Here is a 22,308-nt window from a genome sequence, read left to right on the forward strand (position 1 = left end):
ATGACAATACATGGCACAATAATAGAATTTGAAACTGTCCAAAATCTATTTGCATGCTGCTCCAATACAGTGCTAATCAACCCATCATTCTGATGCAGAACTGGAATGTTTTTGTCGGTGATGGATGCATCAGAAATGAGGTACTGTGAGACCAATTGTATAAGTTCTAATTGTTCCTTTCCACTGTTCTCAGACTGAGCTATTTACTGTCTGGCAATGTCACTTTTACAGAGATACAAAACATTCAGCTTTGCAGCTCTCTCGTGTAAAATCTGTTTATACACAATGAAAACTCTTCCTACAATGTATCAATGTATACATACTTCATTTATTGAGCCTGTTATTTTGTTTCTGTGCACAAAGAGAATGACGGCTGCACCATGATTTAGATTTACCCATCAGTGATAACCAGACAGCGGTTTGTCATTTAATTTGTTGAGACTTGCCAATTCCTGAAGTAAATAGCACTACACCCTGCATTCCTTTGTCACCACCTTCAATTAAGTCTGAAATTGTTGTGCCAATGTACCAAACTGTATTTTTAATTTAAAATAATGTAAATTGGTGCTATTTACCAGAGTCCGTCTTAGGCAAGGTGAAGTATGCAATCCTTTTCTTGTTCAGACCCAGATCCCATCTTACAGTGATATTGTCCTGAGTCTAAAATTACAAAAACAATTAAACTCATTTACTGGTTCAAGCTGCAAGATAATTTAGCTGGATAACATGAGTAAAGTAGTTAGATTATTCACTCTTAATAAAGAGACAGTTCAATCATACTTAAACACAAAGAGAAACACATGCTCTCTAATCTTCACATGACATTTTTAAACGTTTGTATACACAGATGGGTGGTGACACAGGCTGTGGAAGTCAGCTATTTGAGAATTCGAGGGAATAATGCTGACATTTCAGTTAGTTTTCTGGAAACAATAACATTGGGGTTATAGGGAACTACTTACAATGGAAGGTGAAATCCTGTCCTTTTCTCAGACAAGTAATCACTGTTCTATTTAAAAAGTGGAAATTAAAAACACAATGCATGTAGAACCAATTGTTTTGGTTTGACAAAGGGAAGGCTAAATACATTGGAGTACCACCACAAGTTGTTGCTTCAATTTTGGTACCAGTACTGGTATAAACAATCCAGTATCATTATCACTTTTGCACTGATCAACCATAATTTCCCCCTACGTAATAATGCTGATGTAACCAAGTCTATTCAGCCCTCATTATTCCATCTGCACAAGCCCAAATTTAAATGTATCAGAATTCTTGGGCTCCGGGAGTGCTCTCACCAAGGAAGGATGAAAAAAATGCTTATTTTGGAAAGTGACTTCAAACATCAGCGTCATTTATTGAAAGGGGAAGATTATAGGAAGAAGGAAGAGAAGTGAAAATTCTAAGTCCTCTCAAGGCGATGAACTAGATATTGTTCCATCCAACCAAGTTACTCAGACTGAAGATAATGCAATCCATCTAAGAGATGACATACTATGGGAGTTAACAAACGAGGCTTTGTCAGTTGAGTTTAGAAATGAAAAAAGGGGCAATGATACTATTAAGGGGGTATTTGGGACCCTCAAATAATGGGACGGAGATAGAAGAACGAGATTTTTGCCCATTGGAGTAATTATGGAATTACAGAATTCCTTCAGTACAGAAAGAGACCACTGGCCCATCAAGTCTGCACCGACCCACTGAAGAGCATCCCACTCAGACCCAGTCCCCTACCCTAAACCCAGTAAATCTTGTTTTCATTATGAATAATCACCTACCCTGCCCATTCCTAAACACGACGGACACTGTTACCAAGGCAAACCCATCTAAGCTGCATATGTTTGGATGGCGGAAGGAAACCAGAGAAACCCCACAGACATGGGGAACACGTAAACTCTACACAGTCACCCAAGGCTGGAATTGAAAGCAGGTCCCAGATGCTGAGAGACAACAGTGCTAACCGCTGCCCAATAAGAGGGCATTAATAGCAGGAGACTTTTAGCTATACGAATATCAACCGGTTTCAAACAATATAAGGGGCAGTGAGTGAAAAATTAATGTACTATGTCCAAGAAAACCTTTTTAAACAACGAGATGCAATTTTGATTTAGTTTTAGGAAATGAAGATAGGATAGGGGGTAAAGTGACAGTGGGTGACCAGGTGACCATAATGGGGATAGTGACCATAATTTGTTTCGATCTATCATTATTATGGAAAAGGACAAAGGTAAATCAGAAGTAAAAGCTTATAACTGGGGAAAAGCGAATTTTACAAAACTGAAAAGTGAATTGGATAAGGTGGACTGGACAGGACTACTAAAGGATAAATCAAAGACCACTAAGAACTGAGATCCTCAGAGCACAAAGCAGACATGTTCCCTCCAAACATAAGAATGATACTGCCAAATGTAGACCCCCAGGGCTGGCCACAGAAAAATGCAGGTAAAGATTAAACAGAAAAAGAAAGCTTATGCCAGTCACAAAAAACTCAACCCTACAGATAGCCTAGAAGAATACAGAAAGTACAGGGATCAAGAAAAATAAAGAAATAAGGAAATCAAAGAGAGGTCATGAAAATAAAATTAACAAGCAAGAAAGAAAAACCCAAAGCTTTTTTAAACTAGGAAATAAAAAACAAAAATAGTTAAGGAAAAAGTGGGACACAGATGAAGGAGGGATCTTGTATGAAGCTGCAAAGCTTATAGGAAGAATGTTAAGTTAATTTTTGTCACAAAGGAAAGGTATGATGTGGATATAGTAATCCAAGAATAGCAATGTGAAACCATGGATAAAATAATCATAATGAGAGATTTTTTTTTAAGGGGAGATGGAATCCTTGAAAATTAATAAGTCACCAGGGCTGGATGGATTGCTCCCTAGGATGCTGAAAGTGGTCAAGGAGGAAATAGCAAATGCTCGGAGGATTATTTTGCAATCTTCACTCGACACAGATGAGGTGCCGGAGGACTGCAGAAATGCAACTATGGTCCCATGGCTTAACAAGCGTACAAAGAAAATGCCAAACAATTATAGGCCAGTTAAGTCTTATTTCAGTGGTGGGCAAATTGTTAGAAGCAACCCTGAGAGACTGGATAAACTCCCACTTAGACAGACATGGACTAGTCAGGAATACTCAGCATGACTTACAAATTTGATTGAATCCTCTGAAGTGACAAGGAGGATCAACGAGGATAGTACAGTGGATGTTGTCTGCATGGATTTTAATAAGGCATTTGACAAGGTCCCACATGGCAGATAGGTCAATAAAGTAAAAGCCCATGGAATACAGGGTAATGTGTCAAATTGAATTCAAAGTTGAAGTAGCAAAAGGAAACAAAGAGTAATTGTCCCAGGTCATTTCCTCTGCCCTGAAGCTACTCTATGCTACTCTATGCTACTTTCTCCCCACTCCCACCAGCTTATCTCTCCACGCTTCAGGCTCTCTGCCTTTATTCCTGATGAAGGGCTTTTGCCCGAAACGTCGATTTTGCTGCTCGTCGGATGCTGCCTGAATGGCTGTGCTCTTTCAGCACCACTGATCCAGAATGGTCGATGGTTGCCCAGGCAAATAGAAAGCAGTTTCAAGCGGCATTCCGCAAGGCTGTGTTCAGATCCCTGTTGCTTTATACATTAATGATTTGGACTTGAAAGTGGAGAACACAACTGGGAAATGTGCAGACAAAACAAAAACTGACAGTGTAGTGTACAGAGTAGTATAACCCTTTTTGTTTTTAAAAAACAGAGGGTGGTAGATGTCTGGAATTCACTGCCTGAGATGGTGGTGGACCCTAAACTCTTTAAAAGATACTTAAGTGGCTTTAGGCTGCAGACCTATGGGCTGTGTGCAGTAAGATGGGATGAGAAAGGACACAGTGTCTCTGGGCCGACATGGACAAGATAGACCAATGGACTCCTTCTGTGTTTTATAATACCTTTGTCCACAGGACTGATGAGCTGAGAGAGCACTGTCCTACCAAACAGACCCAAGTGGTTTTGTCAGCAAGAAGTAACCCCAAAGCCACTGATCTATTTGGTTCAATGATTCACTGGGTCAATTCAGTGTGCACGGAAGGAACATTTTCCAGATTCCTCAGTTGCCAGACACTTTCACAGAGACAAAGTCTTGAAAGATTTAAGTGTAGTACTATTAAAGATAAAAGGAATATATGCAAAAGCTACACTTTGAGCAGAGGTCCACTCTACACAATACCTGCGATTCCTTTAGCTTTTTGTCATAGTCAGCCTCCAGCTTGACCAGTGGACCGAAGATGTTCTGGTATTGATAAGCATCCTCGTAACGAAGCAGTACATGCTGAGGCTCTTCATCCACTCCAGGCTTCTCCAAGTCTTCAAGGGTAGCAGAAGGATTATCCTAAAACAGACATTACATAACTACATTAAAGACGGCATTAAGGAGGGGATTGGAAACCTTACACATATAATTTTAGATTTTGACATTTCAATTTCTAATCAAACTAATACAATAAATACAGTAAATTTGCGATTAACACGGAGTAATGGCACAATGACATAATATTGCAACATATTCCCAGTCGTGTAGTGGTACATAAATATGGCATGATCTACAAATATTCAAGATGTTTTTTTCTTTTAATATGTCACATATACCATCAGTTTGTTAAATGAAAATTAATGCACAGTCAGCATCCTCTATGCTCACCCTGAGCACCAGAAGCTGAATGAGCAGACTATGTACAAATAACTCTTCTAACAAAATGTGCTTCTGAGAGATAACCCAGCTGCTGCCCTTGGACATGATTCTACAACAGTCAGAGTCACAGCATAAAGGACACACTGGCAATACCATTCAAGTGACTTAGAAATCGGGCAAAACAGTTTGCAGGACGGTTGCCAGCTCTTCCGGTATGCAAGACAACAGGTTAAAGCTCTAATGACAGGTTTGACAGCTGTGTAACTTACTTGGAGTAAGAGCACTTCACCCGAGTGCTCTGGTTCCGATATCACACATTTCCTTTTCGTATTAGACTGCAGCCAGTTGGTATTAATTTGTCCATTATGCAATACGTACCTTCCAGAGCTCCTCCAATTTGTTGATCTGCTGTGCAGTGATCTGACGGGCTCGCAATTGTTCCTGCTCTGAAGGTATCTTTACCAACCAAGACAGAAAGCAACGATCCTGGATTAGTGGTTGCCACTGTGAACTATCCCAGTTGATATCTTTCAGGCTGCTCTGACTGGCACATGGCTGTCTGAAGAAAAGTAATTGTCCACAATGTCAAATTGCTTCTTTTAAAAGGCACAGAACAAGAGTCACATTATAAATCTCCTAGAAGTGGGTTGGATTAAATTAAAGCAGACTTTCACAATGACCAAAATTTAAATTTATTGCTGCAACATTAAACCAACACTACTGTTGTGAGTACTATTTTGATGGGCTTGCCACCCACTGACTACTCAAATTCTAAGTTGACACTATGTTTCACTTATTGTTTCATTAGTCCCTCTTGCACAAAATGGGGTTAAGAGGAATTCTATTGCCCAATAACAATACAACATTAATGTTTCAGATGAGATGAGTTTGTGCAGCCACATTATCAAATATTGCTTGAGCCAACTGCCGGCAGGTGCTCTTGTGGAGCGGTGATAATATCCTTACCTGACCAGAATGTTTGGATTCAAGTCCCACTTGTTCCAGGAATGTGGGCAACGTATGAGAACAGGTTGATTGAAAAAAATTAATTTTCAGTATTTTTTCAAAAATGAGGAAATTTGCTCTATTTGTCTCTACCTCCACTAATAAGCTTCCATAAGGTGGCCATAGAAATGCACATATTTGACAAAAGAACTGATAGTACTAAACTAATTCTGGAGATGTAGATGTACAATTGTGATTTGCAGTTATAGGTGACAGGGTAGGACAGGCCGGGGAAACAGCAATTTAGTATTAATGTACTGCAATTATTGCACACAATGCAGTTTCTACTAGGGAGATCAGTTTGTGTAAATGTTTTACAGAATAACTCTTTTGAGCCTGCAACTGATACCTTGAGCCCTGGTAGCCTATTTTAATCCTCCATCCCACTCCCACCTTTATCTTCAGCCTCTTACACTATTCCACTGGAGCTTAACGTTAACATCTTTCAACAAGACACTTGACAAGTCTTCCAGACTCAAATTGAACAATTTTGTGTGATAACATTTGTCCCATTATTTGTTTTGTTTTGTTTTGGAAAGCTGAAGATTTTTTTCTTCCCCACTTACACATCCCTTGGAAGCACATTTTGTTTTTCTACTTATCTAATTACAATCTGATTGCCTTTCATCACCACCCCTCTTGGTCACTTGATCTCTCTTCTACCATATTGCAACCTTTCCTTTAATTCTCACTCCTTTTGCTTGCTGTACAATTTCTTAAAACACAGGAAATTTTAAACTGATTTAGATCTGATGAAAATACCATCAATTTTGTGTTACTTTTATTTTCTTCAAATACCATATGTTGTCAGCCCTGCTGGATCTTTCTCACATCTGAAATTCTGCTTTTGAAATATCTTAAGTGTTGAAACACATTTGCTAATTCCATACCCATTTGCAAAGTCTTTTCATGCCTTCTTATAGCGACTGCATTCCTCCTTAGTGTTAATTATTTGGTAGCATCCAAAAATTTAGTAATTGTTTTGCACCGTAAATCATGAACAATGGTTCAGCACTGATCCTTTAGGGTAACCCCTAACTTTCTGGCATAGAACACACTTTACTTTCTGCACACTGTCTCATCAGCCAGCTAGTTATGCATTTTACCATTCGATCCCTAACTCAATATATCTTCACTTTCTTCATTAATGTATTATTATATGTGGTTACTTATTGAACATATTTTGAAAATGCTGAAAAAAATTACCCTTCTCTATTATCTCAAAGAATTAAATTAGGTTGGTTCAGTAAAACTAACCCTTTTGAAACCCGTTTCAAATATAGATTGTGTTTTTGATTTCTGTGTATTCCTTATTCAAACCTAAATATAAGAAGTGATTCCATTACTTTATCCACCATCAATATGAAACTGTGTGGCACATCCTTCTCTGGGCACATTCTCTTGAATGTAGATTAGGTATCTAGGAGTCCTCTAACATTACACTTTTTCCTACTATATTTAGTATATGCATCAGTGCCTCCTATTTCGCCTCTGTACTATTCTGAAAGTGGAGATATGATTACCCTGACAAGGGGCTTTATTCCTCAGTATTAGTTATTCCTATATTTCTCTTAAAAAATTAAAAGTGCAGTTTTAATATCTCTAAAATGATCTTTTAATGTCATGCTTAACTAATCTGACTCTCTGAGCATTCTTTGTCTCTGTAGATTAGCCATCACAATATATATTAACCATAGGTATTTGTAGCTTCAGATCAAACTGACTCACCTGCATAGGAGCACCACCACAGAGTCAGCCTTAGCAGGGATGAAACCCAGGAGGAACACGTTCCTGCAACCGCAATTGTAACACTCCAGGACAGTCTCTCCCAATGGCCCATCTTTGTGAAGAGTCACTTCCTTGCACTTGGCTCTCACCAGATGATTTACAATATGGCTGCAAGATCAAATCAAAGGGAAGATGAAACCAAAGGAAATCTAGGCTACTTGAAAATTAAAGATGAGCCCTCACCCAGCTAACAGTTAAAAAGGCCAATACTGGTGCTTCATTTGGACAAGAGAAATTAATTTTAACAAATATGATGTCTTTCCTGTCTGAGAGCATCCCAAAAGACTTCATAGCTATCAATATTTCAGAAGTATAACAGTTTTTGAGGGCAAACTGAAAATAGCAACATTTTAATGAGTTTAAAAACTGCTTCTGATTATGTTGATGGATAAATATTGTCCAGGATACTAGGAAAAACTCTACCTATCTTTGAAAAGTGTCATGGAATTATTACATCCATCTGAATTGGCAGGAAATTTTGCAGCTCTTCAAAATAACAGCACCTCCAATAGTGCAGCATTCCTCATTACTGCACTGAAGCGTCAGCCTGGATTACCTCTTAAGTTGAGAGCTCATCTTCAATTCATGAATTTAAGAGTTAAGAATTCTACTACAGGCAGACTGACACAAAAAGATGCTTTCAAGTACATTTCACAAACATTTAAAAAGATACGAGACTTGCTATAATAGGTTTGGCACAGAAGGAGAGTTTAGCGAATTACTCTGTGCTTAGCAGCATTGCATGCCAGTAACACCACAGCTGTAGGATATACAGAATAAAACTGAGTTCCTCACTTCATTATTTCACTAGCATTAAGAGGAAATTTTCACTGTAATGAAAAAAAATGAATCCTTAATATTTATCTCTGCTATGCCTACTTTTGCAACTGCAATCTATAGCTTACTGACTATCCACATCTGTCAATAAAAACTTCCAGCATTTTTAATAACACTGCACATAAGAACAGATGAATTAGCAGCTCAAACTTATCCAAGTGTTTGCAATAGCTCAGTTAGCACTGCTCTTGTCTCAGAGTCACAAAGTTGTGGGTTCAAGTCCCATTCCAGAACACACAAATCAAGGCCATTTCAATGCATAACCAACAAAATGCCATTTTTTGGACAAGAATTTAAACTGAAGCAGTTTGATCTTTCAGTTAAGCGCAAAAGAGTCTATGGCACTTATTCAAAGAGGACCAGGTTAGTTAGGCCCAACTTCCTGGTCAATATTTATCCTTGATACAAAATCACAAAAACAGACTGATTGTTATCACTGTTGTTTATGGGAGCATGTAGTACATAAATTGGCAGCCTTCACTTCTTACAGTAAAATAGTAACTACACTACAAAATGGACTAAATTGGTGTAAAGCACTACAAGTTTGTTGTGAGGCACAATATAAATGCAAGGACTTTTATCCTGAAATGAAAATTTAACTGAAGTTGAATTGTTTTATTTGTTAGAAATAATTAAATTAAATCTGTTGTAAGTTTATTCTTTACACAATGCAATGCAATATTAGAGGCAGGACCACTGAAATAAATAGGATCTTTAAATGTAAAATTCAACAGACAAAGACAGTGTTCACAGAATCTAGCTTTGACAGTGTGGCTACAATGCAGTGAGAAAACTCACTTCCAAAACCCCATACCGCTGAATAAAAATTAACAATAGTGTGGCAAGGTTAACAAGTCTACGAGAGAACCGGATTTAAGTTGAAGTATTTAAATAGTTCATCAAGATTCTTATGAAAATAAATCAAAACTATTTCTATCAATTCTACTTCAGTCAATGCTGTATTGGCAATTACCACCGTCAATCTGCACACAACAGGCAGTGAATGGACTGGCCAACATAATCTGCTTTTGCTTTAGAGAACAGTGTTGCCAAGCACACCCAGGAATTCAGCGCTCCTTTACAAACAATGACATGGGATCTTTTATATAATTCCGAGTAGGCAGGTAGAGTTTCAGTTTGAAGTTTCACATCCAATATAGAGAAATCCCCTAAAATCCCCTAAATCAAAAGGTACAATCTAATATCAAAGCAGGGCCTGATTCCACATACTTCAAACTCTGAGTTAAGACTGCAGTCAACTGAACTATTGTCACCCTGAAGAATTTGTTCAATATCACAACACTCCTCATTTACCTGCCAGAGGTGTTTCCACGGCCATTACAGAACCACTTCTTGCTGGTGTTGCAGTAAACAACACAGGCTGGATCATGAATTCCGCAATAACTGTGAAGAGAACAGAATGAGTGGAGAAAACAGCTTTCACCGTCTTGTATTCTGATGGGAAACCAGGTTTCAGGAGAATCTAGTCATGTAGTATCCTCATTGTCTGATGGTTGCTAATCACAGCTCTCCACATATTCTGACACCATCAGATCACAATAGGCAAAAGGAGATACTAGGTCCCTATGCCCACCCCAACTTATGAGGATTGAGCTTGAACCATGAGACATTAAGTACCATGTTCTAGCCAACTAACTTATTTTGGAATATTACCTTTTACAAAAAGGAGATGGAGGAAAGGACCAAGAACATAATTTCAGCAGCAGGCAGAAAACATTCATTAGACATGTTGCTCAAGCAGCTTTTCCCAACCAGGAGATGGAATGCAACAGGATTAATTTCAGACAGTGCGCATGCGAGGGCGAGAGTGCCCGTGAAAGAGAGAGGACATGCTTATTTACACCATGTATATTAATCATAGTTAAGTTTCCCATTGGGTAGCAAAATTAGAAATGGAAGTGGTTTGGAGTGCAATTACTAGCTATTCATCAAATTTTGCCACTGAATACAAGCCTGTTAACAAGACTTTCATGCATCAAGTGATAGCCCCATGTATCTGTTCCCCATGTCCCCCTAGGTTGTGAACCTAGAGAAGATTAGAGAGATTGGTAGGGGTGAAACCATGGAGTCTTCTGACAAGGATAATTTTAGAATCAAGACATTGCTCAACTCTGAGCCAATGTAGATTTGTGAGCCGACGTGAGCAGGGGAATGGGATTTGCAGCCAGTGAAGACACAGGCAGTGGTTTGGATGACCTCATGCTTATGGATAATAGAATATGGGAGACCAGAAAGAAGTGTATTGGAATTGTCAAGTCTAGAGGTCAAGACTAAGCAGGAGACAAAGGCAACTGTTTCATATACTGCAAGTCAAGTAGATCACTGCAATGGATTGGAATCTGACTGACCATTTCTGCAACTGTACAGAGTTAAATGACAGAGGAAAGGTCAATAAGCAGATAAAATTGACAACTATAAAAAAGGCACAGCATGCAAAAAGGCAAATGTAACCTATCACCTCTGCATCAACTAAATAAATGAGCAATCCAATAGATTAAAATTTTCAGTATCTGGACTGCAGCCTTGCAGGCTACCGAACTTCAGGTGTGAAGCCAGGTTCCTTTTAAATGAGTTGAGAATTCTTGGCTCAAACACCAAGCTGTGCAATGAATTCCAAATACCCACCCAGTTTTTCTTGTCCTGCCTCCTTCAGGGACCTGTGGACATGCAGTCTATGGTCTCACTTTTTCTACACTTCCTCTCCAAGAGGCTTAGCTGCCCTGCTTCTTCCAACTTCACTTCCTTCAAGATTAAATAAGTAATCAGACCATGGTACCTGCAGGCATGCAAAGGAAGATCCTTTGTGTAGTACGTATCTTCTTCATCCTCTTCAAAGTTCAGTTCTGGTAATAACTGACTTGCTTTGGCAACAGCATCATCAATTGCTCCATTCTGGAGAACCCCATCTGGTCCATTCACCTGTTAAAATATTGACAATTACTGTCAGCACACAGAAAAGGGCGAATAAAGTATCTATCTTCTCATCATATAGAGCTTCTTTCACAATGTATTGAATTTAGGTGATCTGTGGATCAAAAAAGGGATTGATGGCCTTTTTCTGTACGGTTACAGAGTCTCGTTTTGTAGTCCCTGATGAAGGGCTTTTGCTCGAAACATCGATTTCGAAGCTCCTTGGATGCTGCCTGAACTGCTGTGCTCTTCCAGCACCACTAATCCAGAATCCACAGATGTAAAATACTTGTTTAGTATTTCTGCCATCTCCTGCAGCTCCACACATAAGCCTTGCTGATCTTTGAGGGGCCCTATTTTCTCCCGAGTTAGCCTTTTGTCCTTAATGTATTTGTAAAAATCCTTTGGATTCTCCTTAACCCTAATTTACCAAACCTATCTCACATTCCCTTTTTGCCCTCCAGAGTTCCCTCTTAAGTATAGTCCTACTGCCTTTATACTTGGGATTCTTAGATTATATTAGATTAGATTACAGTGTGGAAACAGGCCCTTCGGCCCAACAAGTCCACACCGAAACCTATCTCACATTCCCTTTTTGCCCTCCAGAGTTCCCTCTTAAGTATAGTCCTACTGCCTTTATACTTGGGATTCACTCAATATCTCATCTGTACCTGTCATATTCTTCCTTTTTCTTAATCAAAACCTCCATTGCTCTAGTCATCCAGCATTCCCTGCACCTACCAGCCCTTTCTTTCACTCTCTCACAGGAATATACTGTCTCTGGACTCGTTACCTCATTTTTGAAGGCTTCCATTTTCTAGCTGCCCCATTACCTGCAAACATCTGCCCCCAATCAGCTTTTGAAAGTTCTTGCCTAATACTGTCAAAATTAGATTAAAGTTTCAATTGGCGAGCATTTTTGGGGAAGTGGCCATAACACTTAGTTTAAAAGTAATTATGGAAAGTGATAAGCAGAGTGCAGAGATAAGTGTCTAAAGTGGGGGTGGGAAGGACAATTTCAATATCATTAGGATACGGCAATCAGACTGAGAGCAGCTACTTGCAGGTAAGCATACATTTGGAAATGAGTTAAAAATCACAATACCAAGTTATAGCTCAACAGGTTTATTTGGAAGCACTAGCTTTCGTAGCACTCCTCCATCAGGTGGTTATGGAATGTAAGAGCCCAAAACATAGAATTTATAGGAAAAGTTTACAGTGTGATGTAACTGAAATTATATGTTAAAAAAACTTGGATTTTTTTGTAAAGTCTCTCATCTTTTGCAGTGAACATGCTGGTATCAGTTCTTTCATATGTTAAATCGCAGAACTTTTTAAAAGTTACATTCTCAAGTGCATTGAAGGTGCGAGGTGTCCTGTACTGAGACTGCCTGTGCCACAATGTTCAGACGGATTCTAATCTAAAATATGGATTTACGGAATCTTACATGGATTCAAGCAGTTACTGAGCAAAATAAAATGTAATACTGCAAGTATGAATTTACCCCAAAAAACGTGTGTGCACGTGTTTGGGGGAGGGGGGGCGTTTATGAGTGAGAGAGACTGTATGTTTGTGAGTGAGTGCCCAAAGGGCTATAAGTCTGTGAGAGGGTGCATGTGACTGTGGGAGTGTATGAGAGGGTCTGTGCGTGTGCGCGCGCCCATCAGTCTGCCAGACTGTGTCTGTGGCTGCGCCTGTCAATCTGCCGGAGTGTCTGTGTGTGCGTCTGTCTGTCTGTGATACAAATGTCTTTTAAGAGTATATACTTGAGAATTCAAGTCCAGTGTGAAGGACAAAGGCAGTAGTTCAGGGAACTCTGGGCATCAAGGGATATAAAGAGTTTTGTGAAGAAAAAGGCAACAGCACACGTCAGGAGAGTGCATTAAAAAATAAGGGAGGTGCTTCAAAAGTATAGACAGTGCAGGAAATTGCTTTAAAAGGTAAATTAGGAGAACAAGGAGGTCCACAAAATATCTTTGATCGATAGAATCAAGAAAGCCCAAGATTTTTAAAAGAAAGAAAATTACAAGAGAAAAGTGGGACCCTTTAGAATCCACGGGCCAACTTGTGCATGCGGCAAGTGGATTTGGATGGGGTCATAGATGAATTCACAGAAGTAGTAGTCATTATTGGGGGGGGGGGGATTTCATCTGGGACGGTGAGGTTCTTGAAAAATCTTGAAATTTGTAAGGAGGAACCATTAAATATATTAATGGGTGTACAGGTGCACGAATCCCCAGGACATGAGATGTATTCCAGGTTGCAATGAGAGGCAGGGAGATTGCTGGGGCGCTGGTGGAGATATTTAATAATTTGCTGGCCACAGGTGAAGTGCCAGATGATTAAAGGATAGCTCATGTAGTTTGTTTGCTCACGGAGGGTAGCAGATTTGGCCTGGTAATTACAGACCAGTTTGATACCAGTGGTAGGGAAATTATTCAAATACGTTCTGAAGGACAGGACTAATCCATACTTGGAAAGGCAAGGGTTAATCAGGGAACGTCACCAAAGATTTGTTTGCAGGCAATCCTATCTGACCAATTTAATTGATTACTTTAAAAAGTGATTAAATATACTCTTGAAGGTAGTACAGTTGATTTGATTTACTTTCTGAGCCTGTCAAGTCCTTCTGCAGTCTGGCCACTTCCTCAACACTTCCTGTCCCACCACATTTGTGTCATCTGCAAACTTAGCAATGATATCTTTCGCTCCTTTATCTAGATCATCAAAACATATTGTGAATAGTTGTGGTTCCAACTGACACCCGTGCAACTCCACTAGTCATTGGCTGCCATCCTAAAAAAAAAAGACACTTTTGTCCACAGACCTGGACTTGTGCTAGTCAGACAATCCACTGTCCTTATCAGTACCATGCCCTATCGCCATGGGTGCATTCTATTTAGCAACACCCTGTGGGGTACCTTGTCAAATACCTTCTGGAAATCTAACAGATAAGGCATGAACTCCTCTTGAGAAAGCTGTGCTGACTCAGCCCTATTTACCATGCACTTCAAGTATTCTACAATCTCAGCCTGAATAATGGACTCTAAAATCTGAACAACAGAGATCAGGTTAACCAGCCTATAGTTTGTCTTCTGCCTCTCTTCCTTCTTAAAGAGGAGCATTACATTATCCATTTTCCTGTGACCGTCCCTGACTCCAATGATTCTTGAAAGACCAGCAATGCTCCAACTCTACGCTGTAGCCCATCTGCTCTGGGTGATGTATCCATCTTCAGATCTTTCAGATTCCCAAGCACATCCTCCTTAGTGATAGCCACTGCCCACCAAATCTCTTGAAGTTCTTGTATGGGACTGATGCAAAGGACCTATTCAGTTCCTCCACCATTTCTTTGCTTCCTCATTACTACTTTGCCAGCCTCATTGGTGGTGATCTTTCATGATTTTATAAACCTCTATAAGGTTAGCCCTCAGCCTCCAACCCTCCAGGGAAAAACATCAGGGAGACAAACCAGTTGTGAGCATATAAAAGCTCAGGTGATAATCCCAATAGTGTAGTTCACTCAAGTTAAAGATTACAGATCCAGATTGAGAACAGGAAAATACACTGTCACATCAACAACTACTTAAAAGATAACACCAGTGGATCCATTCAGACCATTCTGAACAAAACTGGGGAATTTCTGCAGATGTTTACCATTTTTGGTAAACACCATAGCTACACCACTCAGGTTGGGTGCTACTCTCAACATGGCACCGAAGTATATCTTGGAAGAGGAGTTGAAATTCATAGTGAGGAAAACAAGAATTCTGAAGGACTTTGTGGTTGAGACTGATGACATATGCCAGGACCTTAGAGGCAATGTGCAAGATTTGTCTTAGTGACATTTAATGTTTATAGTTTACTATAATAAACTATTTTCTCATCAATTTATGTTGAATTTATACTGACTTTAGATTTCAGAGTATTGGCACCTATTCAAAATAGCATTTAATATTTGTTTTGACTACTAAATACTACAAGATTTAAACCTTGGAATGTAGCTTTATTCTTTCAGTAACTAACTGGGACTTCAGATTTTTTTCTTTAAAAAAATCAAAAAAATGTGGTCTCAACTAAGATCATATCAACACTTGAAATAAAACGGAAGGTTTTAGGACATAGTAATTAGGACATAGGAACTTTAGTTTTTTTTTATTAGATTCCCTACAGTGTGGAAGCAGGCCCTTCGGCCCAACAAGTCCACACCGATATCCTCCAAAGAGCAACCCACCCAGACCCATTCCCCTACATTTACCCCTGCACCTAACACTACGGGCAATTTAGCATGGCCAATTCACTTAACCTGCACATTTTTGGACTGTGGGAGGAAACCGGAGCACCCGGAGGAAACCCACGCAGACACGGGGAGAATGTGCAAACTCCACACAGACAGTTGCCCGATGTGGGAATTGAACCCATGTCCCTGGCGCTGTGAGGCAGCAGTGCTAACCACTGAGCCACCATGCCGCCCACTCTGGGTGAATGAGTTAATATGCAGAAAACAACCTTTCCCACTATTCTATGGTTTTGTTTCAAAACTGCAATTTTTCCAGCAGTCTTGGAAGACAAAAAAAAATTACTGCTCAAAATTCACAAGTACAAATATACATTATGCAGTCTTGAGTCGAGACTGAGGAAACCCATGGTGCACTGTGCATACGAGAAGCAACATGTCACGTGCCACTCTACTACATTACATGAAATGTAGAATTTCAACTAGCTTTTTACCAACAATGAAGGCTTACCTGAAAATGTAAACTAATTGTATCTTTCAATCGGACAAATTCTGTATACTTCCACCATCTTCCTCTAATCTTAATTGCATTAATCTTGGTGAGCTGTTTCTGATGGACACAATGTGATGTGACTGAATGATAAAAATATTAAAACTGCAGAGGGAGGAGAAGAATGGGCCCAAACTACAGATCCTGATTGAAACATTATAGAGCAGATGTCGCTGAATTCCCCAAAGTTCATAAATTGATGTTTGCCTCTGGAATTCCCTCCCAGCAGCACACTTGTAATACCAGATGGGACAAAAAGAAATGGTAAGAACATTGTTAGAAAAATGTACTTTGGGCAAGTACAAGGCTACAATATTTCCTTGAGTCATTGTTCTCGGAAGTGAACACAATAGCCCAGCTAATATTCAAACAAACTAGAACACTCAAACTTCTGTTCCATCCTTTAGCTCTATATCCTAAGATCCCATTTGCCTTTTTCAACATTACAATACTATGGCCTCAATTTACAGTGCTTCCCAGTAAAAAAGCCCAATATTGCCCTATTTCCTGTGCATTTTAAATACACTCACTTCCAGCTTTGTGATTTTATAAATCTATGCATTAAGCACCTGTTTGTCCTAAATTATGAATGATTAATCCCTGCTGGGATTTGTCTTAGCCACTAGACAGGAAGGAGTTACATGCTCTACTTTAGTGCATTTAACAGAAATCACAGAAGTGGATAACCATAAGAAAAAGGTATAAGAATAGGCCATTTGGCTCTTTGAGGCTGCTCTGACATTCAATAGGATCTTGGCTGGATGACATTGCTCACATCCACTTTCCTGCCCTTTCTCAACTCCACTATCAATAATATACTTTGTCTTAAAATATATAGATATCTCTGGAAAAGAGTCCCAAAGACACTCAACCATCGGAGGAAATTCCTCATCTGTCTCAGAATAAAGGGGTGTCAATTTTAGACCAAGTCCTCTGGTCCTAGACTCTCCCATGAGAGGACACATTCGCTCAACATTTACCCTGTCACGCCCCGAAATATCCTATGTTTGAATGAGATCACTGCTCGTTCTTTTAAATTCCAGTGAGTGGAACCCAATTTGTTCAACATTTGCTCATTGAGACAATCCATATTCTGGATCATCCTAACGAACATTCTCTGAACTCTCTCTAATGAAATAACTTGCCTTAAAATAAGGGCACCAAAACTGCTCCCAGTACTCCATGTATGCTGTCATCAGTGTCTTGTACAGTTTCAGTAAGACTTCTACTTTACTCTGATACTTCAACCCCCTCTCAAAATAAAGGCCAACATTCCATTCGTCTCCCCAATTACCTGCTGCCAATGTGCTAACTTTGTGTGTCGTGCACAAGCACCCTCAAAGTCCCTTTGTGGTGCAGCTTTTCTCCATTTAATAGTATTCTTTTGTTCTACATTCCAAAATGAACAACAAACTCCACATTTTCTCATTATTTTCCATTTGCCAACTTTTCCCCCACTTCCTTAACTTATCAGTATCTCTTTGCAAATTGTTTGTATCCCTCTCCTGACTTGCCTTTCCACCTATTTTTGTGTCATCTGCAAAGTCTGGCTACACAATATTTGTTTCCTTCCTCCAAGACATTTAGTCAGAACTGATCCCTGTGGAATTTCACTGGTTACAGGCAACCAACCTGAAAAAGAAACCCCTTATCCCCATTCTCGGTTGTCTGCCCATTCACCAATTCTCTACCTCCTACACCATAGACTATCTTATTACTTAAACCTCTGTGAGGTACTTTGTTCAATGCCTCCTGGAAGTCCAAATGCAACATACAAACAATACAACATATTACTGGTATCCCCCTTATCCATTCTGGCCGAGATTTCCTCAAAATACTCCAATAAACTGGTCAGACATGATTTCCCGTTCACAAAGCAGTGATGACTCTGCTCAATTAGTTTAATTAGTACCTTGGCTGCATACCAATTAAGAATAGCACTAACCATGGAGGGACTTCAATATGCAAGTGGACTACGAAACTCAAGTTTCCGTCAGATCCCAGAAAAGGAACCCAATGAGATGGTTCACAGAGCAACTTGAGGTGAAGCCCACCAAGGAACAGGCAATTCTAGACGTGGCATGTTGTAACAAACAAACTTGATTAGGGAACTGGAGGTGAAGGACCCCCGAGGAGGCAATGAACATAACATGATAGAATTCATCCTGTAGTTTTAGGAGGAGAAGTAGTTTAAATCCGACGGAACTGTTCTGGAAAGCAGGAAACATCAGCAGCGCTTCGTTCAGAGGCTCACTAAAGAGGTTACCTAGTAAGGTGATGAAACACCTGAAAATGAACCTTCCAGCTCAGCGAGCAAACCTACACCCAGAACCTCAACCTGAGCTACAAATCTTCTCAAAAACTCACTAGATGGAGCTGTATTACAATTGATTAGGGGTAACTACGAAGACATGAATCAAGAGCTCACAGAGTTGATTGGAAGGGGGCCTAGCAAGAAAGATAATGGAGTGGCAATGGCAGGCATTTTTGGAGTAATCCCAGCAGGCATATCAGAAATTCACGTCAAAGGAAGAAGAAACATTGTTACTTCATCCTCCCCCTTACTTCGGTTCATAACAGAAATCAGGGACAGCATTAAAGCAAAGGAAAAAGCATACAATGTGGTGAAGATCAGTGGGAAGCCGGAGGATTAGGATGTCTTTAAAAGTCAACAAAGAACAACTAAAAAATAAAGATCAAAGTGACAGAGGTGAGTGTGCAGTGGCCACCACGAAGGAGAAGGTGCAGGGGGAGCTAAAAGGTCTGAAGGTGGATAAATCACCTGCACCTCACAGAACATCCAAGTGTTCTGAAGGAGATAGCTGAGGATATTGTACAGGCATACGTTGTGATCTTTCAGGAAACACTGCAGTCAGTGAGCATCTCAGTGAAACAGAAAACGGCTCATGTATCACTGCTGCTTAATAAGGGAAGGAGGCAGAAGGCAGGAAATTATAGGCAGGTTAGCCCAATCTCAATTGCTGATAAGATTTTAAGAGGCTATTGTTAAGGTTGAGGATTGCGAGTATTTGGAAGTTCATATTAAAATAGCACTGAGTCAGCACAGCTTAACCTTGACCAACAGAGGTCACCAAAACAATGTCAACCAAGATCTACCACTGTATTGGAAAGGTATACAAACAAGCAAACTGTGCTTGGGCGGCACAGTAGCACAGCACTGCTGCCTCACAGCGCCAGAGACCCGGAGTCAATTCCCGCCTCAGGCGACTGACTGTGTGGAGTTTGCACGTTCTCCCCGTGTCTGTGTGGGTTTCCTCCGGGTGCTCCGGTTTCCTCCCACAGTCCAAAGATGTGCAAGTCAGGTGAATTGGCTATGCTAAATTGCCTGTAGTGTTAGGTAAGGGGTAGATGTAGGGGTATGGGTGGGTTGCGCTTCGGCGGGGCGGTGTGGATTTGTTGGGCCGAAGGGCCTGTTTCCACACTAAGTAATCTAATCATCAAAAGGAGGTCAATTGCGTGACAATCCTTTTAGGAGGTAATGAGCAATTTAGACATAGGAGAGCCAATGGGCATGATTTATTTGCAATTCCAGAAGGCAAGGTGCCACACAGGAAGCTACTTAATAAGACAAGAGCCCATAGTTTTCTGGACAAGGTACTGAAATGGATAGAGGATTGGCGGAAGGTAGGTCATGGGAATAAAGATGACTTTTTTAGGATGGCACCCGGTGACTCTAATTCTGCCGGGATAATGTTGGGACAACAATTCACATTATGGAAACATTCTGGACGAAGGCACTGAGAGCATTGTTACACAATCTGCAGATGTCAGGAGGATTGGTGGACAGGAAGAATGCATTGATGAAGCGGGGAGGCTGCAGAAGGAATTGGACAGGCTAGGAGAGTGGGCAAATCAGTGGCAGATGGAATACAATGTGGGAAAGTGAGATGTTTTGTACTTTGGGTAGGAAGAGGAGGTGTAGACTCTTTCCAAAATGGGGAAAGGCTTCGGAAATCTGAAGCAGAGAGATTTGGGAGCCTAGTTCAGAATTGTCTTAAGGTTAATACAGAGGTATAGCTGGCAGTTAGGAAATTACAATTAGTATTCATTTCAAGACAGCTAGAATATAAGATCAGAGATCTACATCCTAGGTTATATGACACTGGTCAGACCATATTTGCAATACGGAGAGCAGTTTTGGACCCTGTATCTAAGGAAGGATGTACTGATGTTGGAGGGGGTCCAGAGGAGGCTTACAAGAATGATCCCAGGGATGAAGGGCTTGTTATAAGAGCAGCAGTTGAGCAATCAGGATCTGTACTTGATAGAGTTTAGAAGGATGAGAGAGGATTTAATTAAAACTTACAGAATACTGAATGGCCTGGATAGAGTGGACATGGAAAGATGTTTCCACTAGTAGGAGAGACTAGCACTGGAAGGCACAACCTGAGGGAAGGGACTACCCATTAGAAATGAGAAGAGGAATTTCTTCAGCCAGAGGGTGATGAATCTGTGGATTTCATTGCTGCAGAAGGCTGTGGACGCCATGTCATTGCGTATACTCAAGACAAAAACAGAAGTTTGTGATTAGTAAAGGGATCATAGGTTAAGGGAGAAGGCAGGACAGTGGGGTTGAGATCAAACAGCATAGTAGATTCAATGGCCTGAATGACCTAATTCTGCTCTCATCTTTTATGGGCTGGACAGTAGACAGGAAGACCTGTTCCCACAACAGGACACAGATTTAACACATTCAGCAAATGGAGGAATGATTATTTTAGGAAATTACACTTTTACAGTGTGAGCAGTGAGTGGTTAAGGCCCAAATGCACTACGTTTGTGAGTGGTAGATGCAGGTTCATTGAAGTATTCAAGCAGGAATTAGATTACATGAAAGGGAAGAATGTATGTGCGACAGGGAGAAGTTACTGGAATTATACTTCAGAAAGCCAGCACAGAATAACAGGTTGAATGATTTCCTTCTACATGGAGGAATCCAGTGGCCTTCAGGATCTTTTAGCCGGACTGCAACTTTACCTAGATAGTGTAGAATATGAATCACTTCTGTGCAGAGTTTTGGGTCCTCCTTTAAAAAGGAAATAATTGCATTAGAAACACTTTTGATAAGGTTCACTTGATTCGTGGGGTAACGTTGCTGCTTTTTTGAATTTTATCATTTAAAATTTAGAACAAGGAGTAGCAATCTGATTAAAACATGAACTGGGAACAGATTTGACAGTGTGGATGTTGAAAAGATGGTTCGCGTCAATGGAGAGAGAACTAGTGGAGGCACATTTAAGCCAAAAATGAAAAGAAGGTTTTTCTCCAAGTTGAGAGTCTTAGTGGAGGAAAGGGGATTGTATGCTTCTAAATTCTGAATTAGATAGATTCCCGATAAGGGAATCAAAGGGTGTGAAGCAGACAGAAAGAGTTGAGGTGGAAATGTGTTGCTGGAAAAGCGCAGCAGGTCAGGCAGCATCTAGGGAACAGGAGAATCGACGTTTCGGGCATTAGCCCTTCTTCAGGAATTATACTTCAGAAAGCCAGCACAGAATAACAGGTTGAATGATTTCCTTCTACATGGAGGAATCCAGTGGCCTTCAGGATCTTTTAGCCGGACTGCAATTTTACCTAGATAGTGTAGAATATGAATCACTTCTGTGCAGAGTTACTGTGCACTTCTGTGCTAATGCCCGAAACGTCGATTCTCCTGTTCCCTAGATGCTGCCTGACCTGCTGCGCTTTTCCAGCAACACATTTCCATCTCTGATCTCCAGCATCTGCAGACCTCACTTTCTCCAGAAAGAGTTGAGGGCACAGTCATGATCTTGTCAAATGGTGGAACAGGCTTAAAGGGCTGAATAGCCTTCTCCTGATTCATATGTTGGCATATTTACTACAATCAAATGGACAATTTTGATATGTACAAAAACAGCAACCAATCCTTTGGAATATTTTCAGTAAAAGATTTTCAACAAATCCACAGTACAAGCTTGTCACTCAATTTCCACAATGCACAAAATCTTTTAAGAATGGAACATCACAGGTCATCAATAGCACGATCAAATTCAAAATTGGGCTTGCTCATATCAAACCTTCAACGTATGAATATATGCATTAATTTTTATTTCTAGTCCAATTAATCCATTAAAGATAGTCTTTCAACTGGCTCTTAAAGATAGTGGTAACCAGCACAGAAAGAAAATATTTCTGGTCTGTAAAATCTCAAATACCAACAAGACCCAAGGCATTACAGAAACCCAGACAGTTCTTGAGAAAAGACAATTCCAAACAAACAAAAAGATAGTTAGTCATATAATTAGTGT

At 40.1% G+C, this 22,308-nt stretch overlaps 1 protein-coding gene across 2 annotated transcripts in view; it reads right to left on the bottom strand.

Moving 5' to 3' along the window:
* upf1 (UPF1 RNA helicase and ATPase) overlaps positions 1–22,308 on the bottom strand; it is a 68,041-nt gene that overhangs the window by 30,879 nt on the left and 14,854 nt on the right. For both annotated transcript variants that reach the window (XM_043721561.1, XM_043721560.1), the window contains exons 2-7: positions 11,100–11,242; positions 9,617–9,706; positions 7,406–7,573; positions 5,051–5,231; positions 4,211–4,372; positions 576–660 (exon numbers count right to left, since the gene is read on the bottom strand). In XM_043721561.1, the coding sequence (XP_043577496.1) occupies positions 576–660; positions 4,211–4,372; positions 5,051–5,231; positions 7,406–7,573; positions 9,617–9,706; positions 11,100–11,242 (829 nt within the window). The remainder of the gene's footprint in view (positions 1–575; positions 661–4,210; positions 4,373–5,050; positions 5,232–7,405; positions 7,574–9,616; positions 9,707–11,099; positions 11,243–22,308) is intronic.

This window comes from Chiloscyllium plagiosum, chromosome 31, assembly GCF_004010195.1.
Source record: "Chiloscyllium plagiosum isolate BGI_BamShark_2017 chromosome 31, ASM401019v2, whole genome shotgun sequence".
Lineage (NCBI taxonomy): Eukaryota > Metazoa > Chordata > Chondrichthyes > Orectolobiformes > Hemiscylliidae > Chiloscyllium > Chiloscyllium plagiosum.